The 24,110-nt window shown below is 38.4% G+C and overlaps 1 protein-coding gene across 1 annotated transcript; it reads right to left on the bottom strand.

The window, feature by feature from the left end:
• On the bottom strand, positions 1-23,526 carry LOC139742494 (kinesin-like protein KIF28). Its single transcript, XM_071653030.1, has 21 exons — positions 23,325-23,526; positions 20,418-20,618; positions 19,448-19,580; positions 18,037-18,231; positions 17,248-17,467; positions 16,403-16,533; positions 15,629-15,760; positions 14,879-15,049; positions 14,225-14,236; positions 12,518-12,633; positions 11,310-11,497; positions 10,790-10,921; positions 9,942-10,093; positions 8,859-9,007; positions 8,055-8,189; positions 7,139-7,222; positions 5,826-6,035; positions 4,890-5,177; positions 1,180-1,260; positions 654-831; positions 1-35 (listed from the first exon to the last, which is right to left on the bottom strand). The coding sequence occupies exons 1-21, from the start codon at positions 23,367-23,369 to the stop codon at positions 1-3; spliced, it is 2,988 nt and encodes a 995-aa protein (XP_071509131.1). The 5' UTR covers positions 23,370-23,526.
• Positions 23,527-24,110: the final 584 nt, after the last annotated feature.

The raw sequence follows: 24,110 nt of genomic DNA, 5'->3' as shown, positions 1-24,110 counted from the left end.
TTACATGATGGAGCACACTGACGAGCTGGTTTCTTCTGTTGATCAGACAAAAACAAATTGTACAACAGAATATAATTGAAAAACATTAAAATACCAAAATACACACACAAACACGAAAGCAAGCTTACACAATCATGATTACATGTACTACACTGCATAATACCCAGGGTTGAGTGTACATGAACACTACCTTAGTTGGAGGTAGATTTCAGTCCCACCTGCTAACTTTTGACATTATTCATCATTTGATGGATCTACACATTCATGAGCATGAATCTCATCTGGAGTTGATTGCATACTGTACCTCAGCACTGCAGAACATGCAATATTCTATGCATGGGGTTGAACTTAGGATACAAGAAGACAAAGATAGAAGAGACAGAACAAAGAGAAGAAGAAAATGCAAAAGAAGAAAAAAACACACAAAAAGCTGGAAGAAGAAGATGAAGATGAAACAGATGGAGGGGAAGATGAGGAAAGAAAAGAAGAAAGCAATAGAATACAAAGAGATGGAAAAAGAAGGAGAAGCAGATGGAAAAGGAGAGAAGGATGATGAAAAGGAAGATGAAGAAGGAGATACAAACAAAGATGAAGGAGAGGGAGATAATGCGGTGATAAAGAAGCTCGAGGATAGCAGAAAAATGTGAACTTACTTCCTCCTGCAGCCCTGGGCTCTGGAGCGGAGGACCCACGGGGCTGCTTCAGGATGCCTGCAATGATCTTATCAGCCACCATGTGGTTGGATGCCACCAAGACTCCCTTGATGATCTGTGTCGGGATGCTCTTATGGCCAGACTGCTCGGCAGCATCCAACATCTTCTTCAGCAGGGCCTGAGGGTGGGACAAAGTGGATGGTGGAAAGAACGGTTAGGAGATGGGGATGAGTATACAAGTGTACCATCATTATAGAAGCAGAAAGATAAATATTCCAATGGGTTGTTTGTCTGAGCCCATGTTTTGTAGAGCATTATTACGTTCCTGCTTCTCAGCTGATGACAGGTCAGGTCATCGTAACATCCCACATTTAATCTAAATCAAATATTACTGACGAAATTCAAAGACGAAAATGGCTGCAAAGCAAACATACTGTATCTGTTTTCTGATTTCTTCTCAGCTTGTGAGCCACTTGTCAAGATTCTTTCACAGTTAATGAGTGACGGGGATGACTACAAAACTCACCATCTTCATGTCCATGCGTTCCTGCTTCTTCTTGTAGATCGCTAGTTGGAAGTGGTGTGCAACCTTGTTGGTATCTATAGTCTGGGGGACATGTAAGAAATGACGAAAAAACATGATGTTATTAAAGGTGCTAACTGACACTACAGAACCATCCCATTTCCATGATAAGAGATTTTGACATCTCCTTATATAGCACAACCGTAACTTCTAAGTTTTATGCAAGGCTCAACACTATTTTTTTCTTATGGCAGCCTAGCTGTGCCCTCAAAAAAAAAAGTCTTCTTTGAAAGTGGTGGCCTGATATCTATTTCTAGTGGCCCTGGGCCACCGGGCCACCGCTATTGTCTAGCGTTGTTTTACAGTAGCTTTTGTTTCATGGTTTTGTTATTTTCAGCATATAACAGTGTCATGTGCAGGTGATAAATTTTGGTATTACAGTTTTGAATGTAACCCAAGGGCAAAATTGAATCTACAATTCTCCTAGGATATATAACAATAGTCACAGATAATATTACTGTCATCTGTGAATATGGGATGAAATATGTTTATATATGTTTCCACCATACTCTTACCACAGCTTGCTGAAAGAATCTGTGCATGATTTTGAGCTGGTAAAATGCTTTAATAGGTCATGTTTGTTAGCTAGCTCATGGGGCAGTTAACAGCTGCTTCAATTTGCTTTGCATTGAATACTTTATCAGGATAGAATATCAGTAAGGAAAAAGAGCTGGTGTTGAATCCAGACACAAGAAGCCATAAAGTGAAACCATAAGAGGGGAACAACGACAAATAGACAAACTACAACTAAAAAGTATGCCCATTTTTTAAGAACAAAATATCTTTCTCTCTTTTTTTCTGTAAAAAAAAAAGTGTTTCAAAGTAAATGCCTTGAATATTGGATATACTGAATGAAAATCATACCTCCTAATGCATAAGAAGCCTTTCATTTAACACCAAAAGAAGTGAATATGAATCATCCAAGCAAAAGCTTGTGCATTAGTGCATTCGTAATTGGTGCAACTGACTTGGGGCACTAACTGATTTGTGTTTGAGACAGTGTTCATTACTTTAAACACAGCATTAATGATTTGTCATTCCTTCCTTCTTTGCTCACTATGTCTCTTTTTTCTACATTGTTTACATTCTGTAAGATTTATCAGGTAACGGTGAAATTGGAGAATATCTTAAAATCTCCCACTGGAAATACATATATGTATTTGACTGTGCATCAGAGGTAGAGAAGATTTCTGAGCAAGGATCTGCAGGATGTCTTTCAAACCAAAATGTGATTATCTGGGATTAGTTATCTATATTGTAATAATGGCACAGAATCAGCCGTGGCATCTCAGCAAACCACACAGTTCATCTTTATTGCTGCAATTAGATTGAAGTAGTTCACACCAACAAGTGCTCTGGTGCTGGCAAACTGATTACCTGTTTTGCTCTTGCATAGCAAACAAAACCCTTTGCTAAGATCACTTGTAAATTTAGTCAAACAAACTGTGATCATCAAAGATTAATCATGTTATTTTTAATATCTCAATGACATTCGACAGTTCAGCAGCATCACCATGAAGCAATGATGCACTACCTACTCATCAATCAACCAAATCAACAACCAAACGGTGTTATGTTTTAAAGTCTTTCAAGCTCCACAAGTTAATGGCAAGGGCCTTCACAAAAATAGCCATCATTACTCTCATAAGATAGTACACCTAAGAAAAACTTAACCCTATTTTAACTGGGCTATTTGAGACCAAGTTTTTACTGGGGGGGTCAATTTGACCCCCCCCTTCAGATCTCGGCCGCTGATCGCGCGATCGCCGCAAAATTTTGCCTGAAGATAGAGCTGGATGTCAACTACAAGATTACATGTTCATACAATAGAAAAATATTGGCTTTCTATTTTTAGTAAATTAATTATGCAAATTTATGCATGAAATCATATTTTCACCTATAACTCCATTAAAATGACTGAAGGATCTCTAAATTTTTGTGTCAGAGTTCCTCAAGACACATCGAACAATTTTCTTGTAAAAAAGTAACGAAATTAAAATCAATTTCTTTTGTTTTTGATTGTTTTATTAATTTCTTATGTATTTTATTGTTTTTCAACCTTTTGTTTTCTATTGTTTTTGGCCAAAATTTGTTGCAGGCACTTTTTCAAGCTTATCTACATTAGAATTGATTAATTTCAATGGTTAAAAGTTGAAATAATCTAATTTATATCGATTTAACAAAAAAAAAAACACAGTTTGCATTGGATTTGCACACAATATCATAAATTTGAGCCATTTTTGGGTTGACATGCATATGCAAAACATTATGTAACTTCAGAACAGTGTACCCGGACGTCGCAAATTTGGTCTCAAAATATGCGGGAGACTTTAATGAAAAAAGTCATGAAACAACGCGGCAAAATCTTTGCACGTTGCAGATTCGTAGCGCGAAATGTTGAGGGGGGCAATTTGACCCCCCCACCCCAGTTGGAATAGAGTTAAACCATTTACCTAGAAATATCACCAGTGACTGAACAATCAACATTGAGGAAGATTCATGCAATTGAAAGTAATTTCATCTGTGTGTATTCAGCCAAAGACAAAATCCAAATATTTTCAAATATTTAGAGCAGAAAGTTTCATGAAAGTCGTCATATTTGTTGATTGACACTGGGATACACTATCAAGACAGCAGTGCATGGTTATGACACAAAATCACAGCAAACACCTCTGACATGAATGTCATTTGTTAATCACTCACTCATCCACCATAAGTCAGAAGAAAAATAAAAAACAGAAAAAGAAATCAGGCTAAAACTTACAAAGGGATTCCCATCTGGAGACTAATAGGAAGTATTATGGAATCAGTGAAAATGGATTATGGAAATGTCTATCACATCAATATCATAATAACAATAATAATAGTTATGATAGTGGTTATTTGTATAGCACTCATGCCCACCTTTCGTGCTCATGGCACTTAAATCAAAAGCAAAGCTCTGCCAGAATTGTCAGAGTGAAAAATGACTGTAACTTGGAAACACACACACACATCAAAAGCATTTCCTACGTTTTGACAGAAATCCAGACTCCGAGATCACCAAGATATTTATCAAACTTATCATTACCTCATGTTACACTTATGATCTTATGTCTTGAACGATCAAAGTTGAATAGGATATTTGTCTTTTTCAATGAAGCATGATAAAGGATGATTTATTTTTGTTCTGAACTCTTAAAATATGTAATTAGAACATGCAAGTAGTGTATATTCTTTAATGAATCAAAGAGGGTCACAGAAAACTACAGAAGTTACAATCACCTTGACATTTTTAAAATGTCAAGTTTGTCAAGTTTTCTAAAAGCAGAAGGGAAAAAAAGGTCAACACATTTACTCAGGAATTGCGAAGAACAGAATGTAAAGAAGAGGGAAAGGTTCCCAAAATATCAAACAGAAATAGTATGAGTTCAGATATTCGATGAAACATGCCATCACTTTTAGTTCTATCACGCTACCATTATAAACTAGATGCAACATGCTGCAAAAAGCTTTGAGCAACATGGAATGGAGGAGAAGTGTTTTGTAACAAACGCTTGTATCATTACCATACTCTACTGTACCAAAGAGCATGAAATCAAATAAAAACAATAAGCAGCTAACTTCCACAAAAAAAACAACAACAAAGCCATAGCAATGGAAAGTTCTTTCACCTTCTCGATGGCCGCCACGGACGACGAAGACGCTCCCTTGGCCAGCGTCTCAGACATGTTGATCTGCTTGGTGTTGAGATTCTTGGTCCGGCTAGACGTCTTGGGTTCCTGCCGGCCCCACACCTGTATCGTCAGCATGCCGTTCTGGAGGTAGTCTACCAGCTGGGAGGTCGCCACCTGAAAGTTGTAGAACTTCCGGTAGTTGAAATCCGAGCTGCCAGCACTGTCCTTGCAGTCTGTCTTGTTCTCCTCGTTGTCAAGGTACATCTTGTACATGCAGAACACGTCCTGTGGACGACAATAAAGAGGAAGGCAACATTTAGCTCTCTAAGGAAATGATACTTGATCTCTAGTCGGTACTGTTGCCTTTGCAGCGCTATGATGAGTGATGACGTGACAAATGATTGCCTAAATCATGAGCTACAGATATAGTTTACAATTTATATATACCACAACAAAGGACATATCACAGCGAGAGCAAAAAGGATGATGATAATGACGGAGATGACAATGCTGATTTTGATGATTATCGTCATCAACATCACCATCAGCAGCAGATTATCATGTGTATTATCTATCATTATTATTATTATCATTATCATTATCACTCTCTCCTCCTGAGAAAAAACAGACACCTACCTAAGACAATGGTATATGGAGTCTTCTGTTTGTTTTGTTTTTTGTCTTTTGATTTTGTTCAAACTGCTAGATGTATTTCAACCAACCTCTAGCAAGGAACACCAAACTACTTTACTCAGGAACCTCAACTCTTTTATGACCTGAAATGTTTTAAAATGGTAATTTACCGCCAGGATATGAAAAAGAATGATTTTTTTTTTAATCAAAAGGGGAAGGTATATCACACAAGAACTACCAAACAAAAAGAAACAAAACCACACACACACACGAACACACACACACACACACAGCCATTACCTTGTACTTATTTGGGATTCCAGTGACTGCTCGGATCTTCACAACAAAGTTCACACATCGTCCAATCAGCTCCTTGGGATCATCCACGAAGACATCATCAGCCTCTGTGAGTTCTTTGCCATTGCTATCACAGGGAACGACCTCGACGTCAAGCAGACCCTGTTGCTTACCACGGTAATCGCTGATCTCGATGGACTCCTTGGTTTCAATCTGTAAAATGGTGTTAGAGTTGTTGTTGGTAGTTTTGATAACATTATCATTCAAATTGAATATGTATGGCAAAGACGTACATTTGTTACACATTTTGAAACACTTTTTTCCCCTTAATCTTCTCTTTCTGTTTTCATTCTAATTACTGCTATCGGCATTTTCAAATCTAATCTTTCTCAGACAGCAATTAGTAATGAGGACCCAACTAATTTTGAAATATCTTCTGGCCTGCGTGCCTTAGTATTGATTATTTTTCTATAAAAATCAAAGGAATTATACCATTGACGCTTATAATATATTTCGAATGCTGATTGACTAATTGAATGATTTTTTACTGTTTACCTGGCCTCTGTTTAACTTATCCAATCTGATATTTCACATCTTTTGAGTCAACGTACGTTTCAACCAACATTACTTTTTTTGATGCCTCACTTACCCGATATCCATTATTTTTTTTTATTTGTTGTCTTTGTGAATGTATTTTGTATGTATGTATGCATGTATGTTTTTTATTTTTAGTCGCTTTTATGTTGTATATTATATCATTATTTATGTTTATTATACAGTTGCAATAGGGTGCATCTTACCCGACAAGCGTTTGCTTCTTATAGGTGTCACCCAAATGAATCCTTGTAATATCTACCTTGTTTTATATCCGAAATAAATCTGGATTGGATTGGATTGGATTGGAGTATATTGGAGAGGATTCTCAACAGCAGTGTGCCACAGAAAGGAAAATCTGCCTTGCTACTGGCTTCGCTGTTTGGAGTTCTAATGGTCAAGTTCAGTTAATGCTGTCAGCATGTATTTGTGACTGGTACATGTACAACCAAAGACTGGATACCAACTATGAAATAATTCTGTATTTCCAAAAAGAAAGAACACAAATGTAGTGGCAGAAGTCTTGGGACATTGTTCATGTATTTGGAGTCTACGTCTCACAAACACTTAATGGCAGGAAAACTGAAGCATCAGCAGAAAGGCAGTGCCTCTGCAACTACAAAAGATGGGAGCAAACTCTAATATCTATGCTGATTTTAATGCTGACACTTAACACTAACACAAACACTAAAACCACTCCTTTTGTCAAAGTTGTCACTGACCATGTACGCGAGACTCTGGAGGTAAACATTGACAACTCCAATCTGGACCTTGGTGTCAAGGGGCTCGGTGAAAGGATCCTTCTCCTGTTCATATCAGACATGAACGAGTGGGAAACGAAAGAAGAATCAGACAAATGCTGACATGTCTCTACATTGCTAAGCTTAGAAACTGAATGCAGATCATAGACACATTTTTATTATGAAGATACACAATCATTCTCTTTTGTAAGATGAGTGCTTGAAAATAGACAGAACTCATGTTTCCCAAACAAAATCCACTTTCTTTTCACCATACAGAACAGCTCTGCAACATCCCTCATATGTCAATAATAATACCGATAACTCTTCTATCACTTGATCCATGTACACAGAACAATAATTAAGGAGCCACTATGACCTTAGGCTTTTTCTTTTTGGTCCGTTTTCCTTTTTACTTCAGCTCCTCTTGAACATAACGTGGGTTTTGCATAGGTTTTGCCATGGAATTACAAGGAGAAATGATTTGTTGATTATTTTCCCAACAGTAAAAAAGAAGTAAACAAGCGGATACAAGAAAGATATAAACTGTTGGGATGAAAGTGAAAGAAAGTTCTGGGCCATGCTGCATCTTTGGTTAGGTTTGAAATGAACCAATGAAAATCTCCCTTTTCTTTTCTTTTCTTTCAACCTATCAAAATAAAATTGCATTTGTATTCAACATGTAATATTAATCTTGAATATCACTCCTTTGCAATACGGACCATGGGTACTCAAGTGAGAATTAAATTTCAATGATGCATACTGCGTGATGAGAAATTGTGTAAAACTTTATAAACGAAGATAAGCTCAAGACACTGGAAGATAGCACAAAGTACAGAAAGAGTTGTTGGAGAGAGGAAGATGCAAATTGAAGTCAATAGACCAAAGGAGAACTTACATCAGGCAGCTGCCAGTCGGATCCTTCAGCAAAGTTCTGATACATCTCCTGCATGAGGTACTTCCTCCTGACAAACTTGTCCCTTGGCCAGATGTACTCCAACTCGTTCTCCAAGTTTCGCACTTTCACACAGACCTGGCAACATCACAATAATCATCTCAGATTAGTGCTTGTTAAAAGAAAAAACAAAATCTAGCTTCATCATCTGCCAAATAGACAAAGAAATTATGCAATATGACTTCAAACACATCAAAATTTCTGAGTAAAAGTGTGCATTACGCAGCTTGTGTGATATTATGTAAGTGGCTAGTAATATAGACACTCCCTCATATTTCTTGACGATATACATGCACCAAAAAAGACCAACAAATATACAAACATAGATCTTATCAAACAAGCATCAGTCTGTAATATTTGCTTTTCTCCAAAGTGGCAGAATTTCTTCTAATGGAGGGTGGCACATGGCAAGACTAACCCCATGTTTTTACATTCAGTGATATGTTTTCGATGCATTTAGATATGATTTGCAATGTAGTGGCTTTATCTAGCAAGTCTACAAGAGTAAAAATGACATTGATAATAGTATTGATGGTCATGCTGCTGCTGCTGATGTTACAAAGTTTATCATGGAAATAATAATCCCAATAACAATTATAGTAAGAAAAACAATAAGAGTAACAACTTATAATGCTAGCAACAATAACAATACTAGTAACAACAACTTACAATGCTAATAACAACAACAGTCAGATTAACGACAATTGTTTCCTAATGGTTGGTATATACCATACACTCCTGTCTCACCTCTGTGCGACCGTGAGTGAGCCCCCTAGACTTGGGCGACATGACGATGACCTCAAACTTGACCTTCCTGTCCAGCTCTTCGCTGATGGCATTGGCTTCCTCCACCAGTGGGATCATCTCCACCAGCTCCTCCTGAAGCAACAGGTCTTCTACAGAAGACAAAACATTTACATTAAAGGCATAATTTACCATTTGCAGATGGAACAAAAACCCAGCATTACTGCTTCAAAATAGTTCTAAAATGTGAGTTAGGGATAGAAACAAGCAATGCAAAAATTTGAACCAGTATAATTGATGTTAATAAAGTATTGTTAAATATACAAAATGTGAACAATAGTTATGATAAAAGTGTTTCCAGACTAAACCGTCTATAGTTACGGTTTAATGAGAAAAATAGTGATATCTCCTTATATTTTAGGCTTTACTGCGAAAATTTTATATGGTATGATGTTTTGTGATACAACTGACCTACACATATGCATCAAAAGTGATACCTTGAACGTTTTTTAAATCACTGCTCCCAAAGGTAAACAGGACCTTTAATGGGATGGGTTACCGTTGACATAAATAGGGCTTCAGGTTTTCCAATGCTTTTTGATGATGGTTTTTTTGTTGTTGAGAAAATGAGAAACCTCTTATGAAATATGAAAGAGCACATAATTCTACAAGGAATTCAAAGTTTATTTGCAAAAAATTGGTTTTGGAATGGCTGAGATATCCAAAACAAAGCCATCCTAATAAAAGATTGGACCCACCTTTTATTTGGGATCACTTTGGTTTTACTTTAGGGTTTTTTTTTTTTTTTTTTTTTTTTTTTGGTGGGGGGGGGGGGGGGGGGAGGGGATGAACTATAAATAATGTGCAGTACTGTACTCCATGATCGCGAATTTAACCACTTGTAAAATTGTTGGAAAGTCTTGATTCACGAAAAATTAGACTCGCTAAATATACAGTGTATATATCCTATTGTCAAATGCACATATACTTGGCAGCATCTAAAATATATATTTACAAAAATGAATAACAGCTCACTACAGTATAATCTGGACCCTTCAATGAGAATCGACAACAAAGTCAAATCACCTCCTGATTTCTTGGAGGACATGTCGAATCCATTCTTCTGGGCAATCTCCTGCTGAGCCATCTCATATGTGACAACGCCATACGCAGAGGGCTTGGCAAGCTTGAGGGCCGGATGTTGGAACACATACAGGTGGTTGGACCCAAACATTATCCTGGAGGAGAAGAGATGAATAAAATGGTGACAGTCCTAGACATACTTGACAAGATTTTCTGTGGAAAACTTATTACCTTATAATATATTCTACTACTATTGGACTAAAAACAATCTCAATCTGTTCAGACACCGTCCATGGTGTAATCAGTAGCAGCAGGTTGAGCTAACATGTCCAGTTCAACACTAGAAGTAGCCACCAGACTTTCCCTCTTTCTCTGTCCTTCTTTCTGTCTGTTTGTCTGTCTCTCCCTCTCTCTCTCTCTCATACACACACACTTTTTTTTGAATATTTTTTTCACCTCCATTCAAAGAATCAATTTACTTTGGTATTACTGTACATTATAACAAAATAATTCCGTTAACAAAAATAGCAACTGAGATATACATTTCATTTTTCAATATAATAAGTAAAATGAGACAATATTGCAGCAAATTACCAGCAAAAAAAGAGAGTATATTATATCCAAAATAAAATCCATCCCAAAAGACAATTCTCCCTAGATACCCTTCCCAGCAAAGCAACTGTAAATAACCAAAAACATTAAAAACCCCACCATATTCACATCTCCCTTCCCCTTTAAAATCCAGCCTATTACTAGGCAGACATCACTGTCCTTCCCGTCCCCCTTGGTTCCTCGTCAAGCACACACACACAAACACACACTGCATTGCCCAATCACTTTCTTCTCCTCACCTGTCGTTATGGTCCAGCTCCTGCCTGGTGGTGATGGGGTCGCCATTCACCAGCAGCTTTGCCTCCGGGCTGACCTTGTCGATGAACACCTTTCCTCCATCATTGGTAATCACTGCATGCTGCTTCTGGATGCTGTATGGTGTAACGTTTGGCATGAAGTAACAGTTTAATAACGTACACCAGTAAAACAAATTTCATATGTATGTATGATACATGTACTTATACATTTATCCATGTTGCAGTACAAGAACAACTTGAAGACTGATTTACCGTATTCTAATTATCTATGCCAATAAGCAAAAATGGTTATTTGTATTCCATGCTACAAGTGGTTGAAACCTTTCTTTCCTCCCTCCTCCCCATATGTCAATTAGGAAGCCATTCTTATGAGCTGATACAGCATCAAATTTCTTCATTGACAAGAAATTCAAACACCATACAAAGAGCCATCAATAGGTATATTTCAAGCTGGCATAAATACAGACAACATGTTTCCTTCGCTTTTCATGTAAACACTCACCTCAGACCATTGAGGACGATCTCTGGTTTGACATCAGCCTTGTCGCTGCCAATGTTGTACTTGCCGGATCCGAGGAGGTGCACGATCATACCGGTCAGGGCAGGGTCAACGTTGAGATTGTAGAAATGCGGGGTGGTCTTGCAAGCCTCTTTCTTGGCCCTCTCTGAATCATCCCCACTGTTTGCAGCCTGTAGGAACCATAGAGGAGGCAAGACATAGATGGCATAAAGCATGCTGACTGCTGTGAAATGATTGAAGCATGCCAAATTGGCAACTTATGTCCCCAAATCCCTGTTGCCAATTTAAAGATTATGTTGAATACTTAAAGTAGATTAACATTTCACAAATTGCTCAAAGGGAATATGTTTGTATTGTCTGTCATACAAGATAATGAAGTATCAAGACTGAACAAATTTGTTGAAAAGAGCAATACTTTCTTGAAAAAAAAAACTGTAAAGATATTTTTCATAACAATACATGGTAAAACAATTCTGCAATGCAGACGAGTACATGAAGCACAATATACCTTTACGCTGTTTCACTTTCAGGAGCTAAAGCTGCTTTATCTACATGCATCTGCCATGTGAACTTTTGCTTGGATACCAACAAAATGTCAGATATAAATCTTAATACTAGATGCAGTCCTAGATATTCAATAATGCCACTTAGTAAGTTTTGTGACCACTCCATGTCCACATCATTGATTACAACACAAGTACATGAAATACATGTACCTTAAGTGAGTAGCAAATAAATGGTGAAAAAAAAAACAAGGCTAGAGTAAGACGTATTCATTAAGTAATAACAACAGGTAATAACTAAAACCTAAATTCATCAGTAAATGTAAATACCTGTTTATCACCTGTTTGTAAGAGATAAACCAAGATCTTTTTTTTCCCTTCTTGATTTAATAGGCCTGTCTTGGCAATGCTAGGGGCATATAACATAGAAAAATACAAAACAAAACATACCTTCCATTTTTTAGCTTGGTGGACATCAATGGTACCATAAATGACTTACCAGTACAATGATTGAAAACCAGTGAAGCAATTTTGCAACAGGCTGACAAACAGCTCATCCAAAAGACTGACCGACTAACCTCTAACCACTAGAGGATTCCTACCTGCCCCTTCTTAAACTGGGGGGGGGGGGGGTATAAATAAGTTGACAATTCTTCTACTGCGGACGTTAAATTTACGTTCACTCACGTGAGCCTGTCTGAGTTTCTCTTCCCAAGTCTTCTTCATCTCCTCCATCTCCTTCTCGTTGTCAGCGAGACGAGCCTCCATCTCTTCCTCCAGCTCTGCCTTCAGTCGCTCCTTCTCTGTGGGCCGAGAACATGATCACTCACTGTTAATGGCTTGACCATCTCATAATCATGACAAATTCATTTTTTTCTTCTTTATTGATTAGTTTTTAATTTCTTGCCTTGTGGGAAATGTCTGATGTTCATAGTTCATGCCCCATCTAGGAAATATCCTTAATGCACATTCTATATTCCTGTTTCCTCACAAAGGATAAAAAAGACAGTGACTTTTTTGTGTTCATTTGTCCAGAGTTGGATGTACGTTTGGACGTTGCAGTGTCTTCCAGTCAAGCATTTAAACTGTCACTCACATATAATGTCTCTCTCACTTTTATCTAAATCAAAAACACAGTGACAAAGAATTGTTGTGAGCCATGCAAGAATGACTACATAGCTGTTTCGTATCATATTCATTGATTTGCCAAAGGACACTTTGTACTAACTCATACATGTATATAACTCACACTGTATTAACTCATATTTTCCATTGCTCTAATGTCAAAGTTAAAAAGAAGGTACATTATCAAACAATTAATAAGCCACAAAGATTTAATCACAGGTCATAAAATGCTAAACTGACACCAAGCTGCAAGGAAATACTTTCTAGATACTTGAGCTACAACAGAAAGAGAAATTCATGGTTTTTTTGTTCGTGGTTTTTTTTTTTACTGGCTCATCTTTTGGATATTCACAGGCAAACAACAGCTGAGATGAACAACAGCAAAACACAAACCCCAATATCATCATTTCAACAAGACTCTGCACACCCGTTCATTCCTTTTTTTTTTCAAAACAAGTTAATAAATCAACTTGGAAAAACAGAAGAAGGAAAACAAGTTGGAGGGGGAGGGGTGTGGAGTGGGATGGGATGGGAAGTGCCGGGAAGAAATACATCAGTTTAGGATGTGAAACTCCTGCACTGCAGAAATTTGGGGGAAAATCATAAAATGCATTTGTAGGATATTCATCACGTATGTGATGGTTATGAATTTAAATAGGGGTCAAAGGGGACAAACAAGCACAATGTCACAATTTTATTTACCCTTATGCCATGCTCAAGCTACAAAACACAACACCCAACTACACAGAACATCACATGTTTGTGACAAAGTAAGTAGCTTCACTGTTTATGCCATATATTTCACAGTCATTCTCTTTTGTATAAAATCAACAGAATATTAACAAACGAGATTCTCAGAATCAACATCAAGCCAGAGTACTATTCCAAAATACAACAATGAAATATAATATTATGTAGATACTGCCCATGCAAAATACAACTAGTGGCAGTAACACTGGAATATCTATGCTTAATACAACAGTTCTTGATCATTAATCTAACCTCTGGCATATTTGTCTTTCATGTCCCAATACACACAAACAAAGAAAGCTCATGATATAAAAATAATGATTATGCAAAATATTTGGCATAGACAGAAGACGTAAGACACAAATTGTGTGCTGAAAAAAAAACAACAACAACATGGACACCAGAGAAAGGGAAAGATAAGCTGTCGTGAAACACTGCTAGAGCACGAGTGATTTCTTCTTAATTTGTTGTACTAAGAAACAAAGCAATTCTGTGCAAACAAATTGTTGTGTAATTTACCTGCTTCAATTTCTGTCAATGCAGGAGAGAGATGTAAAATTGGCAAGATGCAGAAAGAAGCAAAATCAGAACAATGCACAATTCAGTGATCTGACTAAAAAATCACACCTGAAAGACTGTAACTTCAGTAATGTTTACTTACAGGGTGATTACCATGTGTACTTAATTAAACTGTCCGCATAATTAGTAGATTGTACATTTCCATGTTGACCTAATGGCAAAGACTTTACACCCATTCATTACAGGATGTTTGTTTGTTTGTTTTTTCGAATTTGACATCTTCGTTCATAATGCATGCTAAACTAAACTATCAGGCTTTAAAAAAAGAGGCACTTGACAAAAAGCAAACATATCATATTTTCATTCACATTTAGGACCACAGACTCAGATTTTTAAAATTCAATGTGCTCCACACGTAACTTTCTACATCAATCAATTTCTACAATTTTCTTCTACTATCACTGATAACATCAAAATGGATTAAACAGCTTTGTCCAGTTTTAAGTGGGTGAAGGAAAGAGAGCAATACTCTTTTTTGATTTAGTTTTTCTCTTTATTTATTTATTTTTTTTGGGGGGGAGGGGGGGAGGTTTAACCATTCTCACTGTCCTATGACTGTTGGTTATTTTAGGGTTTTGAGGTTCGACTACTGACCTTCTTCTGTCATCCCAGCAGTGTCCGAGTCGCTGGGGGCGATGGCGCTTATCCCACCCTTCTTGATAGCCTCCATGAGGCGAGCATTCTCCTCCTTCAGCTCCCTGATCAGCTTCTCTGTCGGGTCCTCGTTCACCATGGCAACGGTCTTGATCTGCTTGGCTCTGTCAGCTGGTGAGGGCAGCATATAAAGGACAGATGGATTTAATAGTTTGCAATATCTTTTTTCTTTTTCTGGATGTGTTTCTAGGTGTTAATTAGTGTACGCCATCGTCACTTTACGTAGTTTTTGTCTCCCTCCACATGCCAAATTATATTTCTCACCTTTGAGCTCTCAAATGAAGCCAGCACTTTGTCTGTCCTCCTACTGTACGTCACAACTCAAAAGCTCACCTTAGATGTTGTAACTATCTGCTTTAACATCTTTGACTCTCTCAAATTCATTTTCATTTTGATTTGACACATTTGTTTAAGTCCTCGTTTGGATAAGATCACACTTATCATCTGATTCCACCCACACAGGTGGACACTTGTGGAAATGTATACATATGCTGTGTTGATCTCTAAGACATTTGGCATCAAAACCTCCGCTGGTGCGTATCATGTAATTCTTATGAGAGACTTCATGTAATGGATTTGAAAGTCTCATACAGCTACAACTTACATATGAGCGACTTTGGCTGTTCTGAATACATAAAGACTTTTAATATGTGATGACTTCATGAAACGGACCCAAGAAAAGTTTCTCACCATATCGGAGAGTCGAGAGGGTTTCCTCGTAGTTGATGTCTGCGGGAGAGAGGGCGGCCACCATGACAGTCTTGCTGTTACCTCCCAAGGCATTCTTCAGCAGTTTGGTCAGTGCAGAGTCACGGAAGGGAACTACACAGAAGCAGGCAACATAGTCATTCAAATTACTTCAAGGATGAATTTGTAATACTGTTTAGTCTGGTACTACTTGAGCATTAAGTGTGTGATACATACATACATACATTCATAAATACATATAGGCTTGAAAGCACATAAAGACCCTGCATAGTGAGTTTGCAGATCATTCAGATATGGCACTGAATTATAACAATGCATATATTGAATTGTTTTTTTTAACAAATAGAACTAATTCACAAGCTTGCTTTTATTTCTCTTCATGAATATGAACGATGTCATGCTGTCCACCACATTGAAGACAGAGAGAACTACATCCAATAGACAGCATGTCATCTATTCTTTGAATCAATAGTCTATGACTTTGGAACTAAATCACAAAATGTGTAACTGTGGTTTTCAGTGGGATTATAGTATATTTGCGTTTGCATCGATCATCTGATCATTATTTCAGTGAGCTGCTGATCAAAAAAAAATTTGATTGATAATGACGACATTTGTTTTTCACTTCTGTTTCTATTAGTGTAAATTCTTTTCTGCGTATTTCCATTGGCTTGGCATAGTGACATCGCAAGTAGTTGAAATCAAATCAAATGTTGAATTGATATGAGATGTCATTCCGTCACGACTGATGCTGACCTTTGACATTCATTCCTTTGGCCTTGTCTGCCAGTGCTGCGATGCAGTTTCCGAGAGACGACAGGGACTTGTTGATGGCTGCACCCTCCTTCAGCCGATCCCCTGTGGCTCCCGTTGACTCAGCCCTCTCACTGGGTGAGAAAAACGGAATGATATCATTCATGACTTGGTGTGACTACTAAGAGGATATATGCAAACAAATCCTGCTACCTGTGTTTACAGATTTGTTGTTAACAAGCTGGTTAACTAGCACTACAGCAGTGGTTTCTTGATTCTTGAATTTGTACCCCCACTCACAAGTGTTATATGCATGATGAACATGTGTTAATACAAGTATTTATAAGTCTCTGATTTCTGAAAACAAGAGTTTTGAAGGACTTGTTAGTCTTCAATACTGCTCATTATTCAGAGGGACTGCTGTCCATTCAGCCCTGCCTGCAGTGTTCATCAAATGCTACCATATCATGAGATACACTAATCCTGACTCCATACCTACATCTACCCAGGGGACATTTTCTACTTCGATATTAATGTCTACATCATGTAGGCATCTTATTTGGACCTGTATTCCTAGACTGAAGTAAAGATTGCTGCAAATACCAGCCTGCTGGGATTTCTGCTTCTCAACTTTCTAAACACAGTATAAGCTATCTTCATCCCATTAAGTGATCATGAGAAATCATTATTCATGTCATTACACTTGCTAATCAACAAAAAAACCTTCAAACACATATTCCTGCAGGTGTTTTAGGTGCATGGTCAAATAAACCACGACGTACCCCAACGACGAAGGCACATAGGCATGCTACAAAGTTTCCATGATTCCTGTCATTCTGGTGACTCACCTTCCAGCCAAGTCCACAAGGTTTGCGATGGATGTCTTGGCCATCTCCTGTCCTGCATCGTTGATTGTCTTCTGCGTGAAAGTGATGCTCATGATGGTGTGGGCGCGGCTGCTGGTCGCATTCATCTGGGTAGCAGCTACGGTCCGGTTTCGCATGCCCTCCTCATTACGAGCCTCAATCTCTGCATAGCTCTGCACTGGGGTGGCTCGGAGTTGCTCCACTGTTTGAGAGAGAAATAAACAATAACATAATACATCTCTCTTGCGACATTGCAGTGTTGCCCAAGTTTTGTGTTGTATTCAAAATATTTCAGATTATAAACTGCAAGCTAAAGAGACAACATCTTTTGGCACATTCCGTGACTGCTCTTCATATTAGTCAATCAAATATTTCTGCATACAGACATGTGAACTTATGTAAATAGAGCATATCGTCGGTTGAGAATGATAAGGGCGTTAAGTTGCCACAAAACCCATAGTGTTCAAGACCACTTAACGCCCTTCTCATTCTCAACAGACAATATTGAATTTAGGATGTACAAGAATAAGCTCAACATAGCAACAACAATGAAAAAGGGCAAAGGAAGTTTAGCAGGCTGCCTAATGTACATGGAACATTATATCAAGAAGTCTTAAAGTATACAAGCATTGTTTGTCAGATGATAACACAAAATTACAGCACCTGGTGGTGCTACATACATGTAGTTCAAGTCTGGGATATCACAATGCTCTCACAACTTACAGCAAGTTATATCTATCTGAAGCTGAGCTTCCTTTTCTGTTGACTCACCGTAGAAGCCCTTCTTTGGGTGCTCCCTGATCTTCAGCCCTCCCTTCTTGTTGGAGGCGGGGTTGAGGAGGTCACGCACCTGCTCGTTGTAGATCTCCAGCAAGCTGCAGGTGACCTCGTACTCTGCCTTGACCCCCTCGCTCTTCTTCTGGTCAATCTCCTGGAAGATCTTGTCACAAAATGTCGGCATAATACCTGAATGGCAGATGAGGAAATAAACATAATTGGTGACAGGATAATTACAATAATATCAAATTTATAAAAAGGTGCGGTATGCAAAATACTAAATGTATGTCCCTCATAAAAGACTCTAGAAGAACATAACACAGTCTGCAGTTTTTTAACAAAGTTATTTCTGTCTGTGTACAAAGAGACAAAACAGGTTACTTCTACATTGTGTTTTTAGGTGAATGAGATACCATGGTTTTGAGATTACGGAAATCGTCATCTAGAGGCTAACAAAAAAAAAAATGTCTAGGACCCCGTTTACAGTGCGAGGCTCGGCCGCGGATCGGCCACGGCCGTGCCCAGCCCCGCTTCAGTGTAAACACGCAAAAGGCCAAATGCGAGGCCAAAATTGGCCTCGCATTTGGCCTCGCTCTGGAGGTGGTCTCGGCCGCGGCTCGGCCGCGGCCGAGCCAGGCCTTTTCTTGGTGTAAACGCAAACTGGGCCAAATGCGCGGCCAATTGCGCGGCCAATTTTAGTCTGGCTTCCAAACCCTCTGCCAGTATCTTTCACTATTCAGGATATTAACCCCCTCAACGTCAAAAACTAGTATAGTTTAAGGTGGTCTTGTCCTGCAAAGGATTTTTCCTTCGGCAAAGGCCTTTGCCCGAACGGCAACTTCATCGACACGGAATTCATTTGGCAAAGGGTCTGAAAGGCAGACAATACCAAATTGCGTTTGTTTACAAGCAGAGCGCCACTACGACAAAATATTGAAAGGTTTGAATTAAAAGCGCGGCCGAGCCCAGCAGTGTAAACAGATGAAATTGCGAGGCTCGGCCGCGCAATTGAGGCCGGGCTGTAAACGGGGTCTGTGTGACTCATTCCTCCACTCCAAATGAGGAAATTTTATACAGAATCATTTCTTATATCCAACAAAAAGTTACTGTGGGCAATAATGAAAATTTGATTGAAAAACCAAGACAGATCTCAGATGATCATCATTGATCATCATTGCATACCATACATTCCTTACTCTTACTGATGTTCATATCAATCACAATTTCCAAGACATTTCCTGTCCAATTTCATTGGTTTAAATTTTTACTGATCACTTCATTCTGCTTAATCAGATCCATTCAAAGTAAGTTTCTATATGGATATATTCATTCTCTGTCCATGCTTTATTCCTTTTACTTCCATACATGCTTTATCAAGCACTGCCTCAGTCATCCTCATTCCTACCTTTGTTTTCTCCATATCCTTGCATAGAATAGGACTTTCCTGAACCTGTCTGGCCATAGGCAAACAAACAGGAGTTGTAGCCCGCCCAGGCATTGGCCAGAACTCCACGTCCAAGATCCTCAAAGACCTTTTTCTGAGGTGGGAGAATTAGAGGAAGATGAGGAAAAGTAGGTAATTAGGAATGGGATTTTCTATAAGTCTCACTTTGATGTGCACACATGATACATCAGAAAGTACATACATGTATGATATACAGTCTGTACATCTTAGTAGGAATAAGTACACTGCAAGATAAAGTTTGTTGAGATCCAAGCATCCTAGTTTTTATTTCTGTTATGAGCAATGGAAAGAGGATCAGGAAAGGACATGCTTCAAATATGTAAAAAGTGTGTGAATTTACACACTTTGCTATTGCTGAATCCTTTCTTCTTTGCCTACTTAGATTATAACAGGGTAGTACAGCACATGAGTTAAGGATGCACGCCTTATTTTGCTTACAGCTTCTGCCAGCATAATGATCACAAGCTGGAATGTGAAACCTGCATTCTTCACAGGAAGAGATGTTAGAAGTTGTTTCTTACACATTCTGTTGAGATTGGGATTTTGAGGAGGAATTTACGTACAGAGGAATTATGGAACTGTATTTTGTTTACAAGCCATGTGGTCTCCTCAAACTGAGACTCCTCTAGAACAATCAAGGATCACTCGTCCTCTCTTGTCATCTATTCCACGTACAGCATGGACAGATAATCACAATCATGATTGAAATCTGGAGGCATAGATGAACATACTATCTTGATGTGGTTTGTGACTGCTACGTACTACACTAATTTGAGAAGGAAAATGTCCTGCGAGTGGCAATTTCTATTCAGGGTTTTTTTATAGAAAAATAATTAGAGAAAACTACATGAATCTCAACAAATACAGGGTACTAAACAAAGAAGCAATAGAACTTATGAAGTATCGGTACCTGGTCTGCATATTTGCTATTTGCTGGTGCCAAGTATCCATCGGGTGTGCTGGGTTCGACAAAGCCGTCATGTGACCAGTAGCTGAAGTCAAAGTTGAACTTGCGAGGCTCTTCGTTCTTGTCTTCAGGATTCCTGATGATTGTTGTGTTTCCATTCATGGCAATAATCAGTTCAGCATTGCGGGCCTTCTCTCTGGAGTTGTGCACTGGAGTTAAGGTCCAGTATACAATGCAGGCACTCCTACAATGTACCTTGGTAGCCATTTACCTATTCACTCTATCATGGATCTGCTGACATGCATTATATATCTTACAACCAATACAGTATGGATTATCATTCAAGTCTGTAAGCTTAAAGTTAACAGAACTCTAAGCTGTAGAAAGTGTAAAATGAAGTTTATTTCAACAACACAGGGTAGGTGATCGAGCATAAAACATGAAATGAGATCTGTAAAATCTTAGAATGCAATCAGGCATACACCGTGTACATTCTGTGTATAATCTGTCTGGTTGAAATCTGCCATGTTGTGTGTTGGTAGAGGGAGCAGGGTAACTATGACCAGCAGCGCCATATGCATAGCGTAATGGGGCTGTGACTCGATCCAGAGGAACCTGGGAGAACTACACGGAACTGACGGCCAGCGCATGCGCACACAGACATCTTATCCAGTCAATGGATTTGGGTTTGTGCGCATGTGATGTGTGCGCATGCGCTGGCAGTCAATTCAGTGTAGCTCTCCCAGGTTCCTCTGGACAGAGTCATATTAAGTCTTCAATTTGAACAGAAAGGGACTATTGGCAGAACTAAACGTTGCACGAACCCTGTTGTCGATACTTCAACTTCACCGGTAAGTCTTCAAATTGAAGAAATTTTTTGATTTTAAGTCGATATTTGTCCGCTATACTAATCTGTCATGATCCTGAATGTTACAGTGCGCAGCTCCATCACGCTATGCGTTTGGGGCTGCTGGTAGCAGTTAGGAGCAGGGTAGAGTACATGTACTGTAGTTGTAGGAATATTGTATGAAATGGCAAGTCTTAAAAATTTATAATTACCATACATTTTTTAACATATTGTAGTGTTACAACTTTTAAGTGTTACAACTTTTAAGATTAGCAGTAACCACCACAGAAGGCAGTTCACTAACAAAGAGAAGTACATTGTATTAACACTTGTTTTGTTCTTGGGAAAGGGGCATACTTTTCAAGCATCAGATACATTTTAAAAAGGGTTTCTTGTTGTAAATGAATCATATACAGCTGCAACATTGTCACACATTACTGTGGTACTGGCAGCAAAGTGTTTCAAATGAGGTTAACTGTACGGTAGGCCATACTGTAATCATGAGTGTAAGGCCACATCTCAAACATGTATGCGGCCTGCTTAACTGCCAATAATCTTACTATCTTAGCAACAACTTTACTGTACAAGTAAATGCAGCAGTAGCCAAAATAAAAACAGCACTGTCTAAAATAAAACAGCACTGCCTCAATTGTTTATCTTTGATCATGAGTTCATGTGGCTGTAGTTTTTCTATTCTAGTATTCACTTTCTTTTTTCTATTTCAATTCATGAATTATGGGTACCAGTCTACAGAGCCTATATTTTTCTCTTTTGTTTGTCGCATTGATGTTTGGGAAGAATGGATATCAGTAACTGGTAGAATTAAAAACGCCCCACTATTAATTACTATTGATGATGGGAAGAAAATGTTGAAACTTAAATCGCCCAGAACCAGAAATTGAAAAATCAATGAATCAATTTAGCCAATTCACTCAACAGTATGACACACTGTCACTGGTTAACGTTAATATAATTGTTTACTATCTCGATCATATAGTACTAGGATTTTGTTATTTGCTACCATTAAACCTTGGATGTACAAAAGTAATCTCACTGCAGTCTGCAAAGATAGAACACTCAAGATCCTATATATGTTCCTAGATCCCATCATTGTCGAGTTTCAATGTTTCTGGACCAATATAAATCATCATACTCATGTTAAAAGGAAGCCATTATACTAGACTGTTTATGTGCAATGTGGCATTTATTCTGCCTATCTCAGCAGCGCTGTGTATGGTAGGGGTACCACCTATCGGCAGGGTACCTTCCCATCGGCACCCTACGTATCATGGCTGTTTGCGTATAGAACGCGAAGGTACGCGCGGGATTAAGTGTCATTAGCTATAAAGACAATAAAAACGAAGAAACGAAAATCAAACTCAAAAACAAACTAACAAACCAAGCTAAAAATTACACATCCGCTTAGTATAACGACGCATGGCTGTGAAATTCACGTGTATTACCTATGCTGTGAAATTCATGTGTATTACCTATGGAGGGGAGGGGGTGCCGATCGCAAGGTACCCTTTTTAGTTGCGCGAAGAAAACGGAACGCACACACTAAAATTGCGCTATTTTAAAACGGAGATTCATAATCAACGAGACGGTCACGACATTCAAAACTGCAGTATTTATGGCATAGGTCTATTTGAGGTAAGAATTTTAGGCGAATTTGTGTCATATTTTTAGAATAAACAAGCTACAGATCCTTAGGGTGACGATCAATAGGTGGTACCCCCAACCCTACATACTGGCAATAATGAGAAAGTGGCATTGTCATTGCAACCTCAAAACATTATGATATCAGACCCTTTGATCACTGCAATAAAAAGTCTAATATCGGCCCTAATAAGTATGTTATTCATGTGAACCATAGCAATTCAACCAATGCAATTCAACTAATTGGAACCAATTTGTAAACTTGAGAAGATCTTAAGTGCTTCAACTATGGCGTAGAACTCTACTGTAGTTCGAACACGAACATCACTACTACTACTAGGTACGTACATGTACGGGATTATTGAATAGGTGGATTATCGATCGCTTGAAATTGAAAAGGATATGAATGGCCGCACTCTCACTGCTACTTTGACGCTTTCCTCCGACATCTTCGCAGCTTATATCCTCCAAATTCTTAGCAAATGCCGTTTAGAAGCTTTTGAAGACTGTGATATTGCAGTTGCACGGAGGTAGATGGCCTAGAACACGAGCAAATTACCTTTCCAATACTCTGCACTCACTTTTAGGCCAGGGATTCGTCAGCCATTTTCCCCGTACACATGTGTATGTTGTTTATAGTCATCGCTATAGAGACCCGTGCTAGCCGGGGCCAGCTGACGTACGAGCCTGAAAAGGCTCCTATTGTCCTACTCAAAGGAGTTTGGTTGTCGGTAGGAAACACTGCGCGAGGCGCTATAGGTGCATCTTCGTTGTTTACACTTCCGATATATAACCCTCGTTGAAAGGGTTTTATTGAATTCTATGTTACATATATAGCACAGTATTGGAAGGGGCCAATTGGTCGGTCAAATCTCCTTCGTGAAAATTTTTCTAAAGTGCATAATGTGATATTCTAACTACCAATCTAATGAATCTATCGACGTAAAGTGCATAATGTGATATTCACTACCAATCTAATGAATCTATCGACGTATAATAAATATACCTATCTATCTACCTGTCCTGTCAATAAATCCATAATCTCGATCTGTCTATCCGTTCGATACTTTTACTCTACCTCTTTAACCCCATATCTATATTTCTATCATATCTAACCATGTGTGTACTATATGTTTGTCAGTATCCTGTTTTCATACCCGAGGATAATGAGCAGTTTGTACGCAGATGAT

Source organism: Diadema antillarum, unplaced genomic scaffold (assembly GCF_040938485.1).
Source record: "Diadema antillarum isolate AM-2024a unplaced genomic scaffold, OU_Dant_1.0 seq00001003_RagTag, whole genome shotgun sequence".
NCBI lineage: Eukaryota > Metazoa > Echinodermata > Echinoidea > Diadematoida > Diadematidae > Diadema > Diadema antillarum.
This window is presented reverse-complemented; position numbering and strand designations above follow the sequence as displayed.

What these genes read in the sequence shown, in the direction of transcription:
- LOC139742494 (XM_071653030.1), bottom strand. Translation starts at nt 23,369, where the DNA reads ATGTCGGAGGAAAGCGTCAAAGTAGCAGTGAGAGTGCGGCCATTC. An exon ending in CAAAGGAATGAATGTCAAAG is followed by an intron (nt 15,761 to 16,402) that starts GTCAGCATCAGT and finishes GCTTCTGTGTAG; the next exon opens with TTCCCTTCCGTGACTCTGCA. An exon ending in AACGCATGGACATGAAGATG is followed by an intron (nt 832 to 1,179) that starts GTGAGTTTTGTA and finishes TCCCACCCTCAG; the next exon opens with GCCCTGCTGAAGAAGATGTT.